The sequence below is a fragment of the Lithobates pipiens genome, unplaced genomic scaffold, assembly GCF_037356315.1.
Source record: "Lithobates pipiens isolate NorthernLeopardFrog02 unplaced genomic scaffold, aLitPip1_a1.2 Scaffold_18, whole genome shotgun sequence".
NCBI classification, from domain to species: Eukaryota; Metazoa; Chordata; class Amphibia; order Anura; family Ranidae; genus Lithobates; species Lithobates pipiens.
This window is the reverse complement of record NW_027507758.1, coordinates 633467281-633484856: the sequence shown is the minus strand read 5'-3', so window position 1 is coordinate 633484856 and position 17576 is coordinate 633467281. Positions and strand designations below refer to the sequence as shown.

At 47.6% G+C, this 17576-nt stretch overlaps 2 protein-coding genes across 2 annotated transcripts in view; both read right to left on the bottom strand.

Annotated features, from left to right (window-relative positions):
* The window catches only part of LOC143986888 (uncharacterized), a 99616-nt gene that overhangs the window by 30913 nt on the left and 51127 nt on the right, over nucleotides 1-17576 (bottom strand). Inside the window, exons 13-14 of the mRNA XM_077485292.1 lie at nucleotides 13566-14473; nucleotides 12782-12844 (exon numbers count right to left, since the gene is read on the bottom strand). Coding sequence (XP_077341418.1) covers nucleotides 12782-12844; nucleotides 13566-14473 — 971 coding nt within the window. The remainder of the gene's footprint in view (nucleotides 1-12781; nucleotides 12845-13565; nucleotides 14474-17576) is intronic.
* Nucleotides 1-17576, bottom strand: part of LOC143989592 (uncharacterized) — a 110573-nt gene that overhangs the window by 68435 nt on the left and 24562 nt on the right. The window lies entirely within an intron of this gene.

Sequence of the window (17576 nt, the reverse complement as noted above, 5' to 3'; positions counted from 1 at the left end):
AAAGGAAAAGGCCCGCAGAGTGAAATTTTAATGTGAAATTGAACTGATGGTAAGAGAAACCTTTTTTTTGGGGGGGCACAAGTAGCTGGTCTTGCCTAGGGTGTAAAATAGTCTAGCATGGGCCCTGCCCCTCAGGGGTTGAATGATGATTTGCCAGGGGTATACCAAATCCTGGGCTGTTCCTGAAGCCCGCACTGTTCTCCCAGCCTTTTCCTGGCTGACCAGCAGGGCTGTCCCTGGAGCCTGCGACCGCCCACTAAGCCTCTTCGCAGCTGCCCATTCAGTTCATGGCCTGGGTGGGGCAGAGACTTGAGGCCGGCTGACTGGTGAGGAATGTGAAGTAGGAGGGGCTGGAGGAGACCCTATCTCCTGATTTCGGCATAGGTGTCACTGCTACGAGACACCATGAAGTCTGAGACACAGTGAAGCCAGAAACACAGTGACCGTCCACCAACACTGCCGCTCATTCCATCTCCCCCCACCAAGGAGTAAGAAAAGGAATAACAAGAATAAAAATAGAGAATACATGGAAGGGAGAGGAAAGAGGGGGAGGAACAAAGAAAAAGGAACAGAAAGCACAAGAAAGATGGCAAGAGAGAGGGATGGGGGAAACAAAAAAATTAGGATAGAGAGAGATAAAAGGGAGAGAAAGGAGAACAAAAAGAAAGAGTGGTACCTCCTAAAATGTACCATAAGGGGTTTTAACCACTTAAGCCCTGGACCATTTGGCTGGCAAAAGACCAGAGCACTTTTTGAGATTCTGCACTGCGCCGCTTTAACTGACAATTGCGACATGGCTCCCAAACAAAATTGATGTCCTTTTTTTCCCCACAAATAGAGCTTTCTTTTGGTGATATTTGATCACCTCTACATTTTATATTTATAATAAATCCTCAAAAAAAATATTTAAAAAAATAAAATTTCCTCAGTTTAGGCCGATATGTATTCTTGGTAAAAAAAATTACAATAAGCATTTATTGATTGGTTTGCACAAAAGTTATAGCGTCTACAAAAAATATGATTTTTGTAGTCACCGTAAAATCCTTTTCTCTGTAATTCACAGACCGACACAGCTCCTCTCTGTAACTAAATGGGTTGTTTAGCCTGCTATTAGGAGAACTAGGCAAAATTGTTACACAATACACAGAACTTTTAGTCCCACCCCAGGGGGCGGACCCTGTGCTAGACAACCCTCCCCGCTGCTCCCAGCAGACTCAGTATGTCAACAAGCAGTATAACTTAGAGAAAGGAGGGGCGGGTGCTGTGTCAGTAGGTGAATTACAGATAAAAGGATTTTACAGTGAGTACAAAAATCCTATTTTCTCTTATATTCACCGACCGACACAGCTCCTCTCTGTAACTAAATGGGACGTCCCCACGCAGTGCCAAACGAGGGGTGGGAAAAGACAGCATTAAAACTTCATCCACCATGGCAAGTGGGAACTAGTGAAACTAAACCCACAAAAAAACAGCAGTGTACGGAAAAACACACCGCCATATAACCGGGTATTCTCAACAGGAGAAATTCCCCACACTGCAAACATCTTGCGGAAGTAATGCAACAGTGTATTAACAAACAGTACTGCGTTTTTGTCGGAAAAAAAACAGGAAAAAAAATCGCAATTGCAACTACATGGCCGCCTGCAAAACTTTGCGGCCAAAACAGGCATCGGCCGATGCACTGACGTCTACATTGTAGAACTTGGTAAAGGTATGGACAGAACCAGGTCAGGCCTTACACACCTGAGCGATGGATGCTTGGTGCCGGAAGGCCCAAGATGTTCTGATTGCTTTCGTAGAGTGGGCCATGACTGTAAAGGGGGGCACCTGCCCCTTCAGAGCGTAGGCTTGGACTACAATCTGTCTGATCCACCTGGAAATGGTGGCCGACGAGACCGCCATACCCTTCATTGGACCAGCCACCGAAACAAACAGTGAGTCCAACTTCCAAAAGGGAGCTGTGGCAGACAAGTACACCCTTAGAGCCCTAACCACGTCGAGAGCATGAAGGGCCACCTCTTTGGGGTGCTTCGGCTTAGGACACAACAATACAATGTCCTCATTGATATGAAAAGCCGAGACCACCTTCGGCAGAAAAGACGGTTGCGGACGCAATACCACCTTATCCCTGTGGATGACCAGATAAGGTGACTTGCATGACAAGGCCGTCAATTCCGAAACCCTCCTGGCCGATTTGATGGCCACTAGAAAAAACACTTTCTGTGAAAGGGTCAACAAGGGAATCTCCCTGATATTCTCAAACGACGGCTTCTGAAGCGCCAACAACACCAAGTTCAAATCCCATGGAGGTGACGGCAGACGCACCGGAGGGACTACATGCCGCACCCCCTGAACAAAGGTACTCACTAAGGAGTGAGACAGCCAGGGCTGAAATTTGCCCCTTAATGGTGCTCAATGCCAATTTCTGGTCTACTCCTAGCCAAAGAAACAGCAGGATCCTGGATATAGAAAAGGAGCGTGGATGACACCCTTTCTCCTCACACATGGAGATGTAGACCTTCGAGTGGAGGAAAGGCGTAAATTAGCTGGTACTGATCCCACTGAGCCACTGGCGCGTCTGCCAACGGATCTCTTGTCCTGGACACGAATCGTGGCACCTTCCGATTGAGCCAGGAGGCCAATAGATCCACATCTGGTGTGCCCCATTTCAGGCACAGCAGCCTGAATATCTCTGGATGCAACGCCTATTCTCCTGGGTCCAGCATCTGACGACTCAGATAATCCACCTGCCAATTTTCCACTCCCAGGATGTAAGAAGCTGACAGGGCCAGAGCTTGTCGCTCTGCCCACCGAAGTATGTGAGTGACCTCTCGAGCAGCGGCTGAGCTTCTTGTTCCCCCTTGGTGATTTTTGTACGTCACAGCCATGGTGTTGTCTGACTGTATCCTGATCGGACGCCCTTGAAGACTCATCGACCAAGTGTGGAGGCATAGCCTGATCACTCTCAATTCGAGCAGATTGATCGGCAACTTGGATTCCTCCATCAACCAGATGCCCTGAGCCAACTGAATCCCCATCACTCCACCTCAGTCGGACAGACTGGCATCCGTAGTGATCACCGTCCATGTCAGAGGAAGGAACGATTTTCTGGACTGAATCACCGGGGACCTCAACCACCAGATCAGGGAGTCCCTGATTGGTTGGCTCAACTGGATCTGCCGATCCAGGGACAATGGAGATTTGTCCCATTTTGTCAAAATCTCCTTCTGCAGGACTCTGGTGTGGAACTGGGCATAAGGTACTGCCTCGAAGGAGGCCACCATGAGCCCCAGCACCCGCATACAAAAGCGGAGCGACGACCACTTGCGGCTCATCAGTAGATTGACTGCAGATCTGAGAGTCAGCAATTTGTCTGAGGGGAGAAAAACCCTTGCTGCCCTGGAGTCCAATAGCAAACCCAGGTACTCCAGACGCTGAGTTGGCACAACCACCGACTCCTTTAGGTTCAACAGCCACCCAAATTCTTGTAGGGTCTGCATGGTGATCGCCACATCCTCCTCTAATTCTGAGGCGGAAGATGCTCTCAGGAGGAGATCGTCTAGGTAACCCACGATCACGATCATGCGCTGCCTCAGCAACGCCAATACTGGAGTCAGTACCTTGGTAAAGACCCGGGGGGCCGATGCCAGGCTAAAAGGAAGAGCCCCAAACTGGTAGTGGGCTTCCCCAACTGCCAAACGCAGAATTTTTTTTATGCTGAAGGCATATGAGAATGTGCAGGTACGCATCCTGGACGTCCAGGGATGCCAGGTAGTCCCCTTGATGGAGTGCAGCGACTACTGAGCAAACTGATTCCATTCTGAATCTCTGCACTTTCACAAAGTGATTGAGGGATTTCAAGTCCAAGATTCGACGTACCCCTTCCTTCTTGGTAACCACAAACAGATTCGAGTAGAACCCCTGGAATCATTCCGATTCCAGGACTGGGATAATCACCCCCTGATTCAGCAAGTCCCTTACCGCCCCTAACAGGGCCTCCCAGCGAACCGGGGACGCGGGTATGCTGGAGGGGAAGAATCTGTTTGGCAGCCAAGAGAGAAACTCTATCTTGTAGCCTGTGGAAATCAGATCGCAGACCCATTGGTCGGATAACCGGGAGGTCCATCGGGCTGAAAACTCCCAAAGATGACCCTCCCCCACCCGATATGTGGGTGGGGGCAAACCTTCATGCAGTAGCACTTTTGTTCACAGGCTTGTTAGGCTTGCGGTTCCAGGGACGCTTCTGACCGTCAGTGGGCATCCTGTCGGGCTGGGGGCGTTTCAGGCGAAGCACCGGGCGGACGAAAAAGCTGCTTGTGAGCGGAAAAGGAGGGCCCTTGTCTGTGGCTTGGCTCCTTAGCCTTCCTGGCCTGTGGGAGTAGGGTACTCTTACCACCAGTGGCATTTTTAATAATGTCATCCAACAAGGCTCCAAAGAGCCGGTCGCCAAGGAAGGGAAGATCCGTCAGGGCTTTTTTGGATGCCTGGTCAGCAGACCAGCATTTTTGCCAAATCAGGCGCCTCAGCACCACAGCTGACACTGAAGCCTTGGTTAACAGAGGGAGAGTATCCAGAGCCGCGTCACAAACGTACTTAAGGCCTTGCACTAGTTGGTCTGCTAGTTCCACACAGACAGGGGAGGCGTTTTGCTCTCCCAATTCGCGGTGCAAAAGTTTTGCCCCCTCAGTCAGTGTCTGCGACACCAGTGCGGATGCCAGTACAGGTCGCACAGCTGACCCCACAACCGTAAACAAGAAACGAGCCACCGCCTTGGCTTTCCTGTCCGTGGGATCCTTGAATACAGGAGTCCCCTCAACCGGGATTGTGGTTATTTTATTTAACCTGGATACTGGGGGGTCCACGACCAGAGGAACCGACCATTTTTTGAGAAGGCTGTCCTCAAAAGGGTAATGCACCGGCAAATTTTTGGGGACCGAAAAGGTCCGTTGCGGGCGATCCCATTCCCTGTAGATGAATTTGTCAAAATAAGTCAAATACGGGAACACCCTAGGTGAACATGCTGGCTTGCGGGACCCAAAAGGGGCCGGTACGTCAGCAGAGGGATCTGCTGGCTCCTGAATCTTCAGGGTATCACGCACAGCTGTGATAACTGCTCCAACTAGCGCTTTGTCGCGAACGGACCCGGACGGGGACTCATCCTCACTGACCGAACGGTCCTGGTCAGCCACGTCTGATAGGTCAGAGCAAGGGTCACCAGCCGCAGCAGAGCCCAAGTCTGCCTCAGAGCTCTCCCCAGAGGACGAGGGGCAGGGGCCTCTTATGTGCACCTTTCCTACCACGCACCGCCCCTATCTTTGCAACAAAAGAGTTAAGGACTGCCGTCAGGGTGTCCATGGGCACAGCGCCATCCGCAGGTGACCCGGTTGCAATAGCCTGGATTTTGGGGGAAGAAACACCAGTTTCTGAAGCCATGCTGACCCTAGCCTGTCTGCCACCTGCAAGGGGACTTAGGACAGTGAAGGTCCCACCCTCCTGCTTCCGCCGCATGGGGGGTAGGGGTACTTAGCACCAGACTCACCACCCTGGGGCGTTCTGTGAATGCCACTAGCTGTGCCTGTAGTCCCTAGGAGGTTCCCAGTTGCAGAGTGGAAAAAACTGTCGGCAGCAGCTGTCTATAACAGCAGTGAAACGTTCTGCAGAGCTTGCTCCAGCGTTCAGCAAAGAGACATCCAGCGTCCTGTACACACAGTGGACACAGGAAACAGCATGTGAGAGCACATGTAAGGCTGTCACAAGACCCTGCGATGAAAAGAGCGCTCAGGCTTCAAGAAAATGGTTGCCAATGTAACTAATAGGAGATCCTATAGAAGATGGCTGCTGGGGCTCACAAGGGGAATTCAGCATTTCCCACAGTCAAGGTGGCAGCCGGACAGCGCAATGCGGTGACAGAACAGTGCTGCCTGCTTACAGCCATAAAAACCTCCACAGACACCTTTTGGAACCCCCCCCCAGACTGGGACCAGGACCAACGATTGCCGCACAGAGCTCCCACAGGTGAGAAACCCAGCGAACCCATACACACTCACCGCCCGCAGCGCATGTAGCCACCCCCCTCAGAGGGGGGAAGGAGGGGAGGGACTTGGGATAGAAGATGAGGAGGTGAGGTGGCCCCCGAATCGACCCCCCAGGGAATGCCCAGCTGCTCACCCCACGAAGCAGGGAGAGCCGTTCTTACCAGTCCTGAAGAGCTGGGAGACATTCGATCACAGACCTACTCCTGCGCAGTTACAGGGTAGCTGCTGGCCCGGTATACTGTGATCCAGACAGCAGTAGCCCGGTCATATGTATACCCCAGAGCATTGAAGCTCACCGACCACCTCTGGAGCTGAGGAATGTCGTAGCCTGCTGAGCCTTAGCTGCGGCCTGCACACACTCGATGGCCGGACTGGGGAGACTACAAGGATATCATTAACCATGCTGTCACCCAGCCGGTAGTTGATAGAAGATCCCAGGATCTTTCATCTTGCGCAAAAAAAAACATCAAACCTGCATCAAAAAAATGGACCAAAAGGGCCTGCAGGGTTCCTAGGTCATTCTCCTTACTAGGCAAAATAAAAACTAAGTCTGCTGGGAGCAGCGGGGAGGGTTGTCTAGCACAGGGTCCGCCCCCTGGGGTAGGACTAAAATTTCTGTGTATTGTGTAACAATTTTGCCTAGTTCTCCTAATGGCAGGCCAAACAACCCATTTAGTTACAGAGAGGAGCTGTGTCGGTCGGTGAATATAAGAGAAATAGGGGATAGTTTTATGGCATTTTTTTCATTAGTCATGGCGGCGATCAGCGATTTTTATTGTGACTGCGACACTATGGTGGACAGATCGGACACTTTTGGCAGGATTTTGGGACCATTCACATTTATACAGCGATCAGTGCGATTAAAAATGCATTGATTACTGTGTAAATGTGACTGTCAGTGAAGGGGTTAACCACTAGGGGGCGGTGTAGGGGTTAAGTGTGTCCTAGGGCAGTGATGGTGAACCTCGGCACCCCTGATGTTTTGGAACTACATTTCCCATGATGCTCAACTACACTGCAGAGTGCCAGAGCATCATGGGAAATGTAGTTCCAAAACATCTGGGGTGCCAAGGTTTGCCATCACTGTCCTAGGGAGTGATTCTAGCTGTAGGGGGGGGGGGCTATGTGTGACACGACACTGATCACCCCTCCCGATTACAGGGAGCTGTGATCAGTGCCACTAGGCAGAAGGGGGAAATGCATGTTTACGTAATTTCCCTGTTCTTCCTCTCCTTGAGACGATCGCGGGTATTGCTACAGACATCGAGTCCACGGGACCCGTGATCACACACCTGGAGCTTGCGGCTGCACGCGCCCGCAAATCGCTTCTTAAAGGGCAACGCACAGGTACATTAATATGCCTGTACATGCCCTTCTGCCGACATATATCGGTGTGAGCCGATCGGCAAGCGGTTTATACTGTACGAGTGGAAGGGACTGAGGGAGCGCTAAATGTCCGTGGGTTAGGGGTGCAAATTACTTGTCTTTCCTTGGGAGAACCCAAGCTATGAACTAGAGCTGCACTATTCTGGCTAAAATGAGAATCACTATTTTTTTGCTTACAAGGTAGATCACGATTCTCGTGAAGTAACATCATCTTTCACATTAAAACAAAAAAAATTGGGCTAAGTTTACTGTTTCTTTTTTTTTTATTATTCATTGAAGTGTATTTTTCCCAAAAAATTGCGTTTGAAAGACCGCTGGGCAAACAGCGTGACAAAATATTGCAGCAATTAACATTTTATTCCCTAGGGTCCCTACTAAAATATATATATATATATATATAATGTTTGAGGGTTCTAAGTAATTTTCTAGCAAAAAATACTGATTTTAACTTAAGAAAGAAGTGTCAGAAAAAGATTTAGACTTTAAGTGGTTACACTTCCTGCATTTACATGTTGTTTAAAAACTTGGCAGACTGCCTGGATTTTTTTCTTTACACACAGAAGTTTATCCCTTTTGATCTGAAGGAAGTGTTATGCCGCGTACACACGATCAAATTGTCCGCTGTACTTAGTCCGCCGAAATGCATTTCACCGGACAATTTGATCGTGTGTGGGCTTCAGCGGACTTTCTCAGCGTAAAGTCCGGCGGACTTGGAAAGTATTTTTGCAGTCCAATCTTTCCGCCGGACCTGGGTTTCAGCGGACAATACGTTCGTCAGTATGCTAGTTCGGCGGACTAAGAATGACGCATGCTCAGAAGCAAGTACGAAAAGCAAGCTATTGGCTACTGGCTCTTGAACTTCCTTTTTCTAGTCCCGTCGTACGTGCTGTACGTCATTGCGCTAGCAAACGCCGGACTTTCTGTGTGTCCGTGTGTGGCCAAGTCAGTTCGGTAGAAAGTCTGCCGGACTATCCGCCGGATTGTTTGCCGGATTAAGTACGCCGGACAATTCGATCGTGTGTACGCGGCATTAGTTACAATGTTTCATTTTAAAAACTTGGCAGACTGCCCGGATGTTTTCTTTTGACAGCTGAGTGAGGAGATAAGTGTCCCCTCTTGTTATATGAAAGAATCTGCAAACTCTGCAATAGAGATCTTCAGGGGGGTTGAATCGAGATCACAATTTTTTAATGATTAATTGTGCAGCTCTACTACGAACATAATTTTACTGTTAGGGATCCCCACAACTTGGGAAATTTTATCAAGGGTCACGGCCCTAGAAAGGTTGAGAACCACTGATTTAAGAAGTTGGTTTGGTTTAGTGGGCGTGCACTCTTCCCCTTTTACGATAATTGTCCTGTATACTTTTTCCAACCTGGGACTAAAATCTCGATTGCAGCCCGCATTTTGTCCCGCTACATATGGCCCACTCCGGTTTCTGACAATCAAGTTAGTCTTTCTTACAGATATTACAACAGCAAGGATGGTGTCAGAGTTGGCACCTCTATCCTGCAGAGAGCCATTGTGCATCATTTATCCAGATAGGGGGATCCTGTGTCCCTCATCGGCCTTGGCCACTAAAGTAATCTCAAAATTTCACATAGACTGGGAGGCGGTGCTAGCCACTAGAACAGACAAACCAAACGAAGAGTAATATGGCGCACTCTGGATATGGCCAAAACAATATAAAAATGGGGGGGGATAGGGTTACTTAGTGGGGCAATGATTCAAGTCCATGACAATTAGTCCATATAAAAATAGTGATAGCTAATGCTGTCCTTGGAAGGCCACCCAGCTGTAAAGCTAGAAGGAAATCTGGAATACACAAAGGAACAAAAGCAGCGCCATCTATGTGTAGCTACAAGATTTTTATGCAGCCCCGGACCATGACACTCCCACCACCATGCTTAACTGTAGGAAAGACAAACTTTTCTTTGTACTCCTCACCTGTTTGTCACCACACACACTTGACACCATCTGGATCACCAAGTTTATCTTGGTCTCATCAGACTACAGGGCATGGTTCCAGTAACCAATGTTCTTAGTCTGCTTGTCTTCAGAAAACTGTTAGCGGGTTTTCTTGTGCATCTTTAGACGAGGCTTCCTTCTGGGACGACAGCCATGCAAACCAATTTGATGCAGTGTGCGGCGTATGGTCTGAGCAATGACAGGCTGACCCCCCACCCCTACAACCTCTGCAGCAATGCTGGCAGCACTCATACTTCTATTTCCCAAAGCCAACCTCTGGATATGACGCTGAGCATGTGCACTCAACTTCTTTGGTCGACCATGGCGAGGCCTGTTCTGAGTGGAACCTGTGCTGTTAAACTGCTGTATGGTCTTGGCCACCGTGCTGCAGCTCAGTTTCAGGGTCTTGGCAATCTTCTTATAGCCTTTGCCATCTTTATGTAGAGCAACAATTCTTTTTTTTCAGATCCTCAGAGAGTTCTTTGCCATGAGGTGCCATGTTGTACTTCCAGTGACCAGTGTGAGAGCGATAACACCAAATTTAACACACCTCCCCATTCACACCTTATAACACTAATGAGTCACATGACACTGAGGAGAGAAAATGGCTAATTGGGCCCAATTTGGAAATTTTCACTTAGGGGTGTACTCACTTTTGTTTCCAGCAGTTTAGACATTAATGGTTGTGTGTTGACTTATTTTGAGGGGACAGCAAATTTATACTGTTATATAACCTGTACACTCACCACTTTACATTGTAGCAAAGTGTCATTTCGTGTTGTCACATGAAAAGATAGAATAAAATATTTACAAAAATGTGAGGGGTGTACTCACTTTTGTGAGATACTGTACTTTATGCTAGTTCTTTTTTTGGAACGGTAGTGGCATCAGCTTCTTTGTTAAGGTAATTAAAGTGTGGAAGCATGGAATCTGGCAAATTTGTCTTTCATTTTTCCGCCCTATATTGGCTAGGGATTATCCCATAGTGTGCTGACGGGAGGACAAGTAGAAAAACAGAAAACTTATCAATACTCACCGTAATTTTCCTTTCCTGGTCAGTCCACGTCAGCACAATTTACCTTCCCTCTCTACGTTGCCTGTCGCCGCTACACAAAGAACAAGAGGGGAGGGGAGGACCTAACTTTACTAAACTGGGAGAAGGTGGTCCTGGGGGTTAAAAGGAGGATTATCCTCCACCCCTCTCTGCCAATCCCTCCACTGGCCTTCATTCAGTATCCTCCACCCCTATCTGCCAATCTTTCCACTGGCCTTCATTCAGTATCCTCCACCCCTCTGCCAATCCCTCCACTGGCATTCATTCAGTATCCTCCACCCCTCTGCCAATCCCTCCACTGACCTTCATTCAGTATCCTCCACCCCTCTCTGCCAATCCCTCCACTGACCTTCATTCAGTATCCTCCACCCCTCTCTGCCAATCCCTCCACTGACCTTCATTCAGTATCCTCCACCCCTCTGCCTATCCCTCCACTGGCCTTCATTCAGTATCCTCCACCCCTCTCTGCCAATTCCTCTACTGGCATTCATTGAGTATCCTCCACCCTCTCTGACAATCCCTTCACTGGCCTTCATTCAGTATCCTCCACCCTCTCTGACAATCCCTTCACTGGCCTTCATTCAGTATCCTCCACCCCTCTCTGTCAATCCCTCCACTGGCCTTCATTCAGTATCCTCCACCCTCTCTGCCAATCCCTCCACTGACCTTCATTCAGTATCCTCCACCCCTCTCTGCCAATCCCTCCACTGGCCTTCATTCAGTATCCTCCACCCCTCTCTGCCAATCCCACTGACCTTCATTCAGTATCCTTCATCCCTCTCTGCTAATCCTTCCACTTGCCTTCATTCAGTATCCTCCACCCTCTCTGACAATCCCTTCACTGGCCTTCATTCAGTATCCTCCACCCTCTCTGACAATCCCTTCACTGGCCTTCATTCAGTATCCTCCACCCCTCTCTGTCAATCCCTCCACTGGCCTTCATTCAGTATCCTCCACCCTCTCTGCCAATCCCTCCACTGACCTTCATTCAGTATCCTTCACCCCTCTCTGCCAATCCCTCCACTGGCCTTCATTCAGTATCCTCCACCCCTCTCTGCCAATCCCACTGACCTTCATTCAGTATCCTTCATCCCTCTCTGCTAATCCTTCCACTTGCCTTCATTCAGTATCCTCCACGCCTCTCTGCCAATCCCTCCACTGACCTTCATTCAGTATCCTCCACCCCTCTCTGCCAATCCCTCCACTGGCCTTCATTCAGTATCCTTCACCCATCTCTGCCAATCCCTCCACTGGCCTTCATTCAGTATCCTCCACCCTCTCTGCCAATCCCTCCACTGACCTTCATTCAGTATCCTTCACCCCCTCTGGCAATCCCTCTATTGGCTTTCTATTGTCCATCAAAATTCAATACACTAACAATAACATAGAAAGCCATTTACAACTCTGCCCGGAGCTACATCTCCAAATATCACCCAAACTGTCCTGCCCGCTCCTCCCAAGACCTCCTGCTCTCTATCTCCCTTGTCTCCTCCTCCCATGTTTATCTCCAGAGCCTCTCCCATCCTCTGGAACTCACTACCCCAATCTGTCCTGTTATCTCCTACTCTGTCCACTTTTAGACAATCCCTGAAAATGTATCTCTTCAGAGAGGCCTACCCTGCCTTCAGCTAACAACCAAATCTTCTACTTCCCTCATCAGTTCATCTCTCACAGTTACTACCTTTTGTTTCACCAGCACCTCCCTATTAGATTATAAGCTCCCAGGAGCAGGGCCCTCCTAACCCTCTTGTATTGAATTGTATTGTTGCCCTTTATATTGTAAAGGGCTGCGCAAACTGTCGGCGCTATATAAATCCTGTATAATAATAGATTGGGATTCACTGCAAATTCTGCTGCCGGTGGATAATTGGTGGGTGGGGCAGGAGGTAAAACAGAAGAATGCAGGTTTGGGGAGTAAGCAAATGCCACACAGTCCCGATCTCTCATGTAAATAGAAGCTGTCAGTTGTGTGTACAGACACTAACAGGAGGGAGGAGCTAGAGGCCCCACCCCATCTCGTCTCTCTCCTCCAGCACTGGACTGTAGCGGCTGTGCTCACCCCTCCTTCCAGTACAGCTCCTGTATTCTTGTGATTATCACTGCTGGCTTCTGAATATAGGAGGGGAGGAGAGAGAGAGAGCACAGCCTCCCGGATCTCTGCTGCTCTCCCTGCTACTCTAAGCACTTGGCTGACAGGAGTGTTGATGCCGCTGTCACTACTCCTGTCAGCCACATAGTCAGAATGGTGGCACCCTGCAATATAAAAATGCACCCAGAGCAGTCCCCCATCCTGCCCACCCCTTGTCCCGACCCCGACTACAACAGATGTTAAACTCACTGGCTTGGAATTGCCAGCTTCTACCTTGCTGTCCTTCTTGTGGATAGCTACGATATTAGGTGTCTGACAATCATGGGGAACTTGTTAGAAGAGATTGATTAAAAAGAGCTGTTAATGGTCCAACAACTATATCTCACCAGTTAAAGTAGTCCAGTGCTGAATAAAAAAAATTATTTGGTCATGAAGGGGGTAAAACCTTTCCGGAGCTGAGGTGGATAGTTAAAAAATAGATTTTCTAAAATTGTCAGCAACATCTATTGCCCATAATGTATAATTTTTTTCTGAAATACCTCCATATGTAAAAAAATAGTGCAATACAACATTATAGCCACTAGGTGGAGCCAATCATCATAGGAAATAAAATATGGTCAAAACTCATCACAGCTTGATGAATGCTGGTCACATTCATTCAACTATTTTTATTTTATTTTTTAAATAGACCTCTAAGTGTTTACACCACAAAATGTACTCGGCCAATGAAAGGCAATGACTCCATTTTTATTTTTATACTCCTATCAATGGCCAACACGGTACAACACTTCATCCATGTCTTTAGTGATCTCTGATCTCCTTACGAACAGTTTTTTTACATGATGATGATCAGCCATGGAGTATATCTGAGGTGTATATCAGGGTGTGCTTCTTCCCCACATGAGAGCTGTGATGTCCAGCAACATTCATATAGAAGACATTTCCCACACTCAAGACACTAATACACCTCGAGGGTTGTGTGGGATCCCTGATGTTCAGGAAGACAGGACTTCAGTGAGGAACAATTCCCTCACTCAGGACAGGGAAGTGGCTTCTTCCCTGTGTGAGATCTCTGATGTTTGGTAAGACTGGACTTCTGTGAAAAACATTTCCCACACTCAGTACAGGCATAAGGTTTCTCCCCTGTGTGGGATCTCTGATGTGTGTAAAGATGGGACTTGAGTGAAAAACATTTCCCGCACTCAGGACAGGAATACGGCTTCTCCCCCGTGTGAGATGTCTGATGTCTGTAAAGATGGGACTTGAGTGAAAAACATTTCCCGCACTCAGGACAGGAATACGGCTTCTCCCCTGTGTGAGATCTCTGATGCATGGAAAGATTGGATTTCCTTGAAAAACATTTCTCACACTCAGGACAGGAATACGGCTTCTCCCCCGTGTGAAATCTCTGATGTTCGTTAAGATTGGACTTGACTGAAAAACTTTTCCCACACTCAGGACAGGAATACGGCTTCTCCCCTGTGTGAGATCTCTGATGCATGGAAAGATTGGATTTCCTTGAAAAACATTTTTTGCACTCAGGACAGGAATATGGCTTTTCCCTCGTGTGAGATCTTTGATGTTGGTTTAGACTTGACTTTTCCGAAAAACATTTCCCACACTCAGGACAGAAATACGGCTTCTCACCTGTGTGAGATCTTTTATGAACATTAAGATCGGATTTAGAACGGAAACACCTCCCGCACTCAGTACAGGAAAACCGCTTCTCTGTTGGAAGGACGGCCCCGTCCCACACAGTCTGAGGTTCCTCAGGATAAGAGGAATACGATGGTCCATCTACACTGTGTGGTGCCGGATGGACATTTGAGGTAGTCGGGTTTTCTCCTGGACTATACTGTGTGATGTCCTCATCTTCTACTTTACAGTCTGGAGACAAAGTGAGACAATCCTCTGAGGTTTTCCTCATCTCCCGTCCATCTACTAAAATAGAAATACAAAGATTATTACTAGACATGAGCTGATTGGTTCCCCTAAACCAGGACTCCGCCCACATCAGGCAGCTTTGTCTCTGAGGATCTTACAATTCCCCCCTCAAGGTAACTAGTAAATGGGTCCTCTGATCTCCTACCAGATCATTTCTTTATTCATGGACCTTAGTCAGAGAGAGAGGAAACAACGAGAACTGTCTTTTATAGGAGTGACAGTGATGAGGGGATTATAGGAAGTGTCCCCTCCCCCTCTATCACTCATTGCCATCTTCCCAACACAAGAAGTCCTGCACTTCCTTATTTAGTCCATGATTTAGTCATGAATAACAGCGGGGCTGAGCCCCACCAGAGGTCAGAGAGTGAGGATGGGGGGAAAACAACCAAGATGGAGACTGGACTGATCCTGAAGACCCCCATCATTGGGTTATTGACTCCTCCCTCATTATCACTTTCTGTTTAAGGTTCTAAAGTTTGAAGATTTTAGCACATGATTATCAACATGTAAAAGTCTGTTCTCCAATCAAATCATTGTATATAGAATGTCCAGCTGGTAGAAAATGGGTGTAAGAAAAGAGAATACATATTATGTGTATATATAGCAGTGGGTAGAGGGGAGAGCAGAAGTCAGGACTATGTAATGTACAACATATTGTATAGGATACAACAGATAGGACTATATAGTATCAGAATTATGTAATGTACAACAGAGTATATAGTGCAGGGGTCAGGAGTGTGTAATGTACAATATAAAGTATAAGGGTCAGGACTCATAATATTGGTATTCAGTAATCAGTGGAAGATGAAATGTTTACATGAGACAAGTTGCAGAGGTCCCACACCGCTGCCTCCCATCTCCTGAGACTGCACTCAGTGACTTGTGTCGGAGATTATACAGACATATCCCTCCACCCGGCACAGACAACAGAGCAAGTAAGTCTGAGAGGAGCAAGTGAGATGGACATTCCAATCTATGTCAGATTCAAATAAATGAGCTACCAACCACCGGAAATCATTCACAATGGGCGTGAGTGTGGACGTGTGAGCAAGTCTCTTGCCGGAGCTCCCATGCGGCCTTAAGTATACTAGGCATATCAAGCTGAGACCGCCAATGGATTTGGGGCAACGTTATCAATAATCAGCTAGCTGATCAGCCTTCTGCTGAACTTACTAGCAGACTTAAAGATAGAGTGTACTGGAATGTGCTGGAGCTGGGACCGACGTGTATCTAGTGGCATTTTGAACATAACCTGACCGGATCTTTTTTGGATACAGAGCTGTATTATCTTGAAAATATAGAGGGCCTCTTGCTGTCCCCCGCAGCAGCTCGATTTCAGCTGTATGCAGAAGCCCTCTATTAAAGCATAGTAGAGTAACGCTGTGGCCGGGATTAGCGGGGGTGCCTGGAGTGACCAACTTGGAGGAGGAGCTGTTTGATACTCTGTGTGTGCTACACTGAGCAGTGCTGCATCCTGGTGCAGAATGGGGTGGGCTCCTGGAGTCACGGAATCATTGAATCATCAGAGCGACCGGAGCTGTTGGGGCCAAGCAGGAGTTGGGACGGTGACAGATACAGAAGCCTGGGTCAACCCTGAGGGGGCTATCTGTGCCCCCCCCCCCCCCCCAGGACTCCGGTTCATAGAGGGAGGAGCGAAGGTGCATAAAGGCTAGTGGAGCTGCATAACGCTGCCAGACTAGTTAAACTGCAGGACTGTAGGATCGAAAGCTTGGGATGGAGATTTATTTATTTATTATTTACCTACCTACGAAAAGTGAAAGTGCTTTTTAGGCCTCTAACTGCACCCGTGGATCGTATGCTTTTCCACCCATCTCTGTATTATACGCAGAAGCTGAAAAATTCCCTATCAGCCCGGTGGAATAGGTCTGCTAATGTTAATGTGCTAGACTACTTGATTGCTAAGCTACTGGCCATTTATCTGCAGAAATCCCCAAGGGGAAAAAAAAATCAATTACAAACCCACAGATATCACTACCAAACCTTATAAAGGAAGTGCAGAACTACGGTGCTCTGTCGAATTTCAAGATAAATTATAGCAAGTCGGAGGCGATGGGGGTGCCCCTGGAGCGCCCCTCACAAAAGAGCCTAGAAAATAGCTTTAAGCTCAGGTGGACAATCAAGTGCATTAAAATATTTAGGAATACAGATTCCACCTAAGTTATCTATGCCCTCATTTTTCACCCCTACTTAGAGAAGTTAGAGTATTGTTAGAAAGATGGAGTATAGCCAGACATTCTTGGTTCGGGAGATGTAACATACTGAAAATGAACATAGTACCAAAATTCCAGTGTAGGTTCCACTGTCCTTCTTTAGTCAAATTGGAGCTGTTTTTACAAAATTTATTTGGGCCAGTAGGCTTCCAAGGATCAATAGAAATCTGTTGACCCTACTCAAAGAAGCAGGAGGAATAGCGGCTCCGGACTTGTATAAATATTATTAAGCTGTTCAATTAGGTAGAATAATCGTCTGGTGCCGACATGGAGAGAGTAAACTGTGGATCACCACTGAACAACAAATAAGTCCAATCCCATTAAATAGAGCTATATGGCGTTACGCTGCTATACCCTTTGCAATAAAATGACATCCTTTGATAGGTCCCACACTTTGGATGGGTTCAAAGCTTATTCAGAATCCTAAATTCTCATCTTTAAACTCACCCCTGTTTGCTATCTTGGGTAACCCAGATTTCCCACCTGGCCTAGAGCCAGGAGTATTCAAGAAACTGAAAGAGAAAGGTTGCTTCCAAGCTTCGCATTTTTTAGGTCTAATAACTGGCCAACAATAGATCTTCTTGCGCTTTCGGGGGGACAATTTGAAATACCCCTCTGGCAGGCACGACAGATTAGACATTTCCTGGAAACATTGGGGCCATAGGAAAGCTATGGTCAACCATGTACAAAATTTGGGAAGTATTGTGAGGAGAAGGGGCCTCTCTCTCACATTATTTCCAAGATATATGCCTAGTTGACCGCCCCTCTGGAGGACTTTAGAATGTTAAGTCTGGGAAAGTGGGAGAAAGATCCGGGACAAATCTTTACAATAGACCAACAGAAAATAATACATCTAACTCTAAAATCAT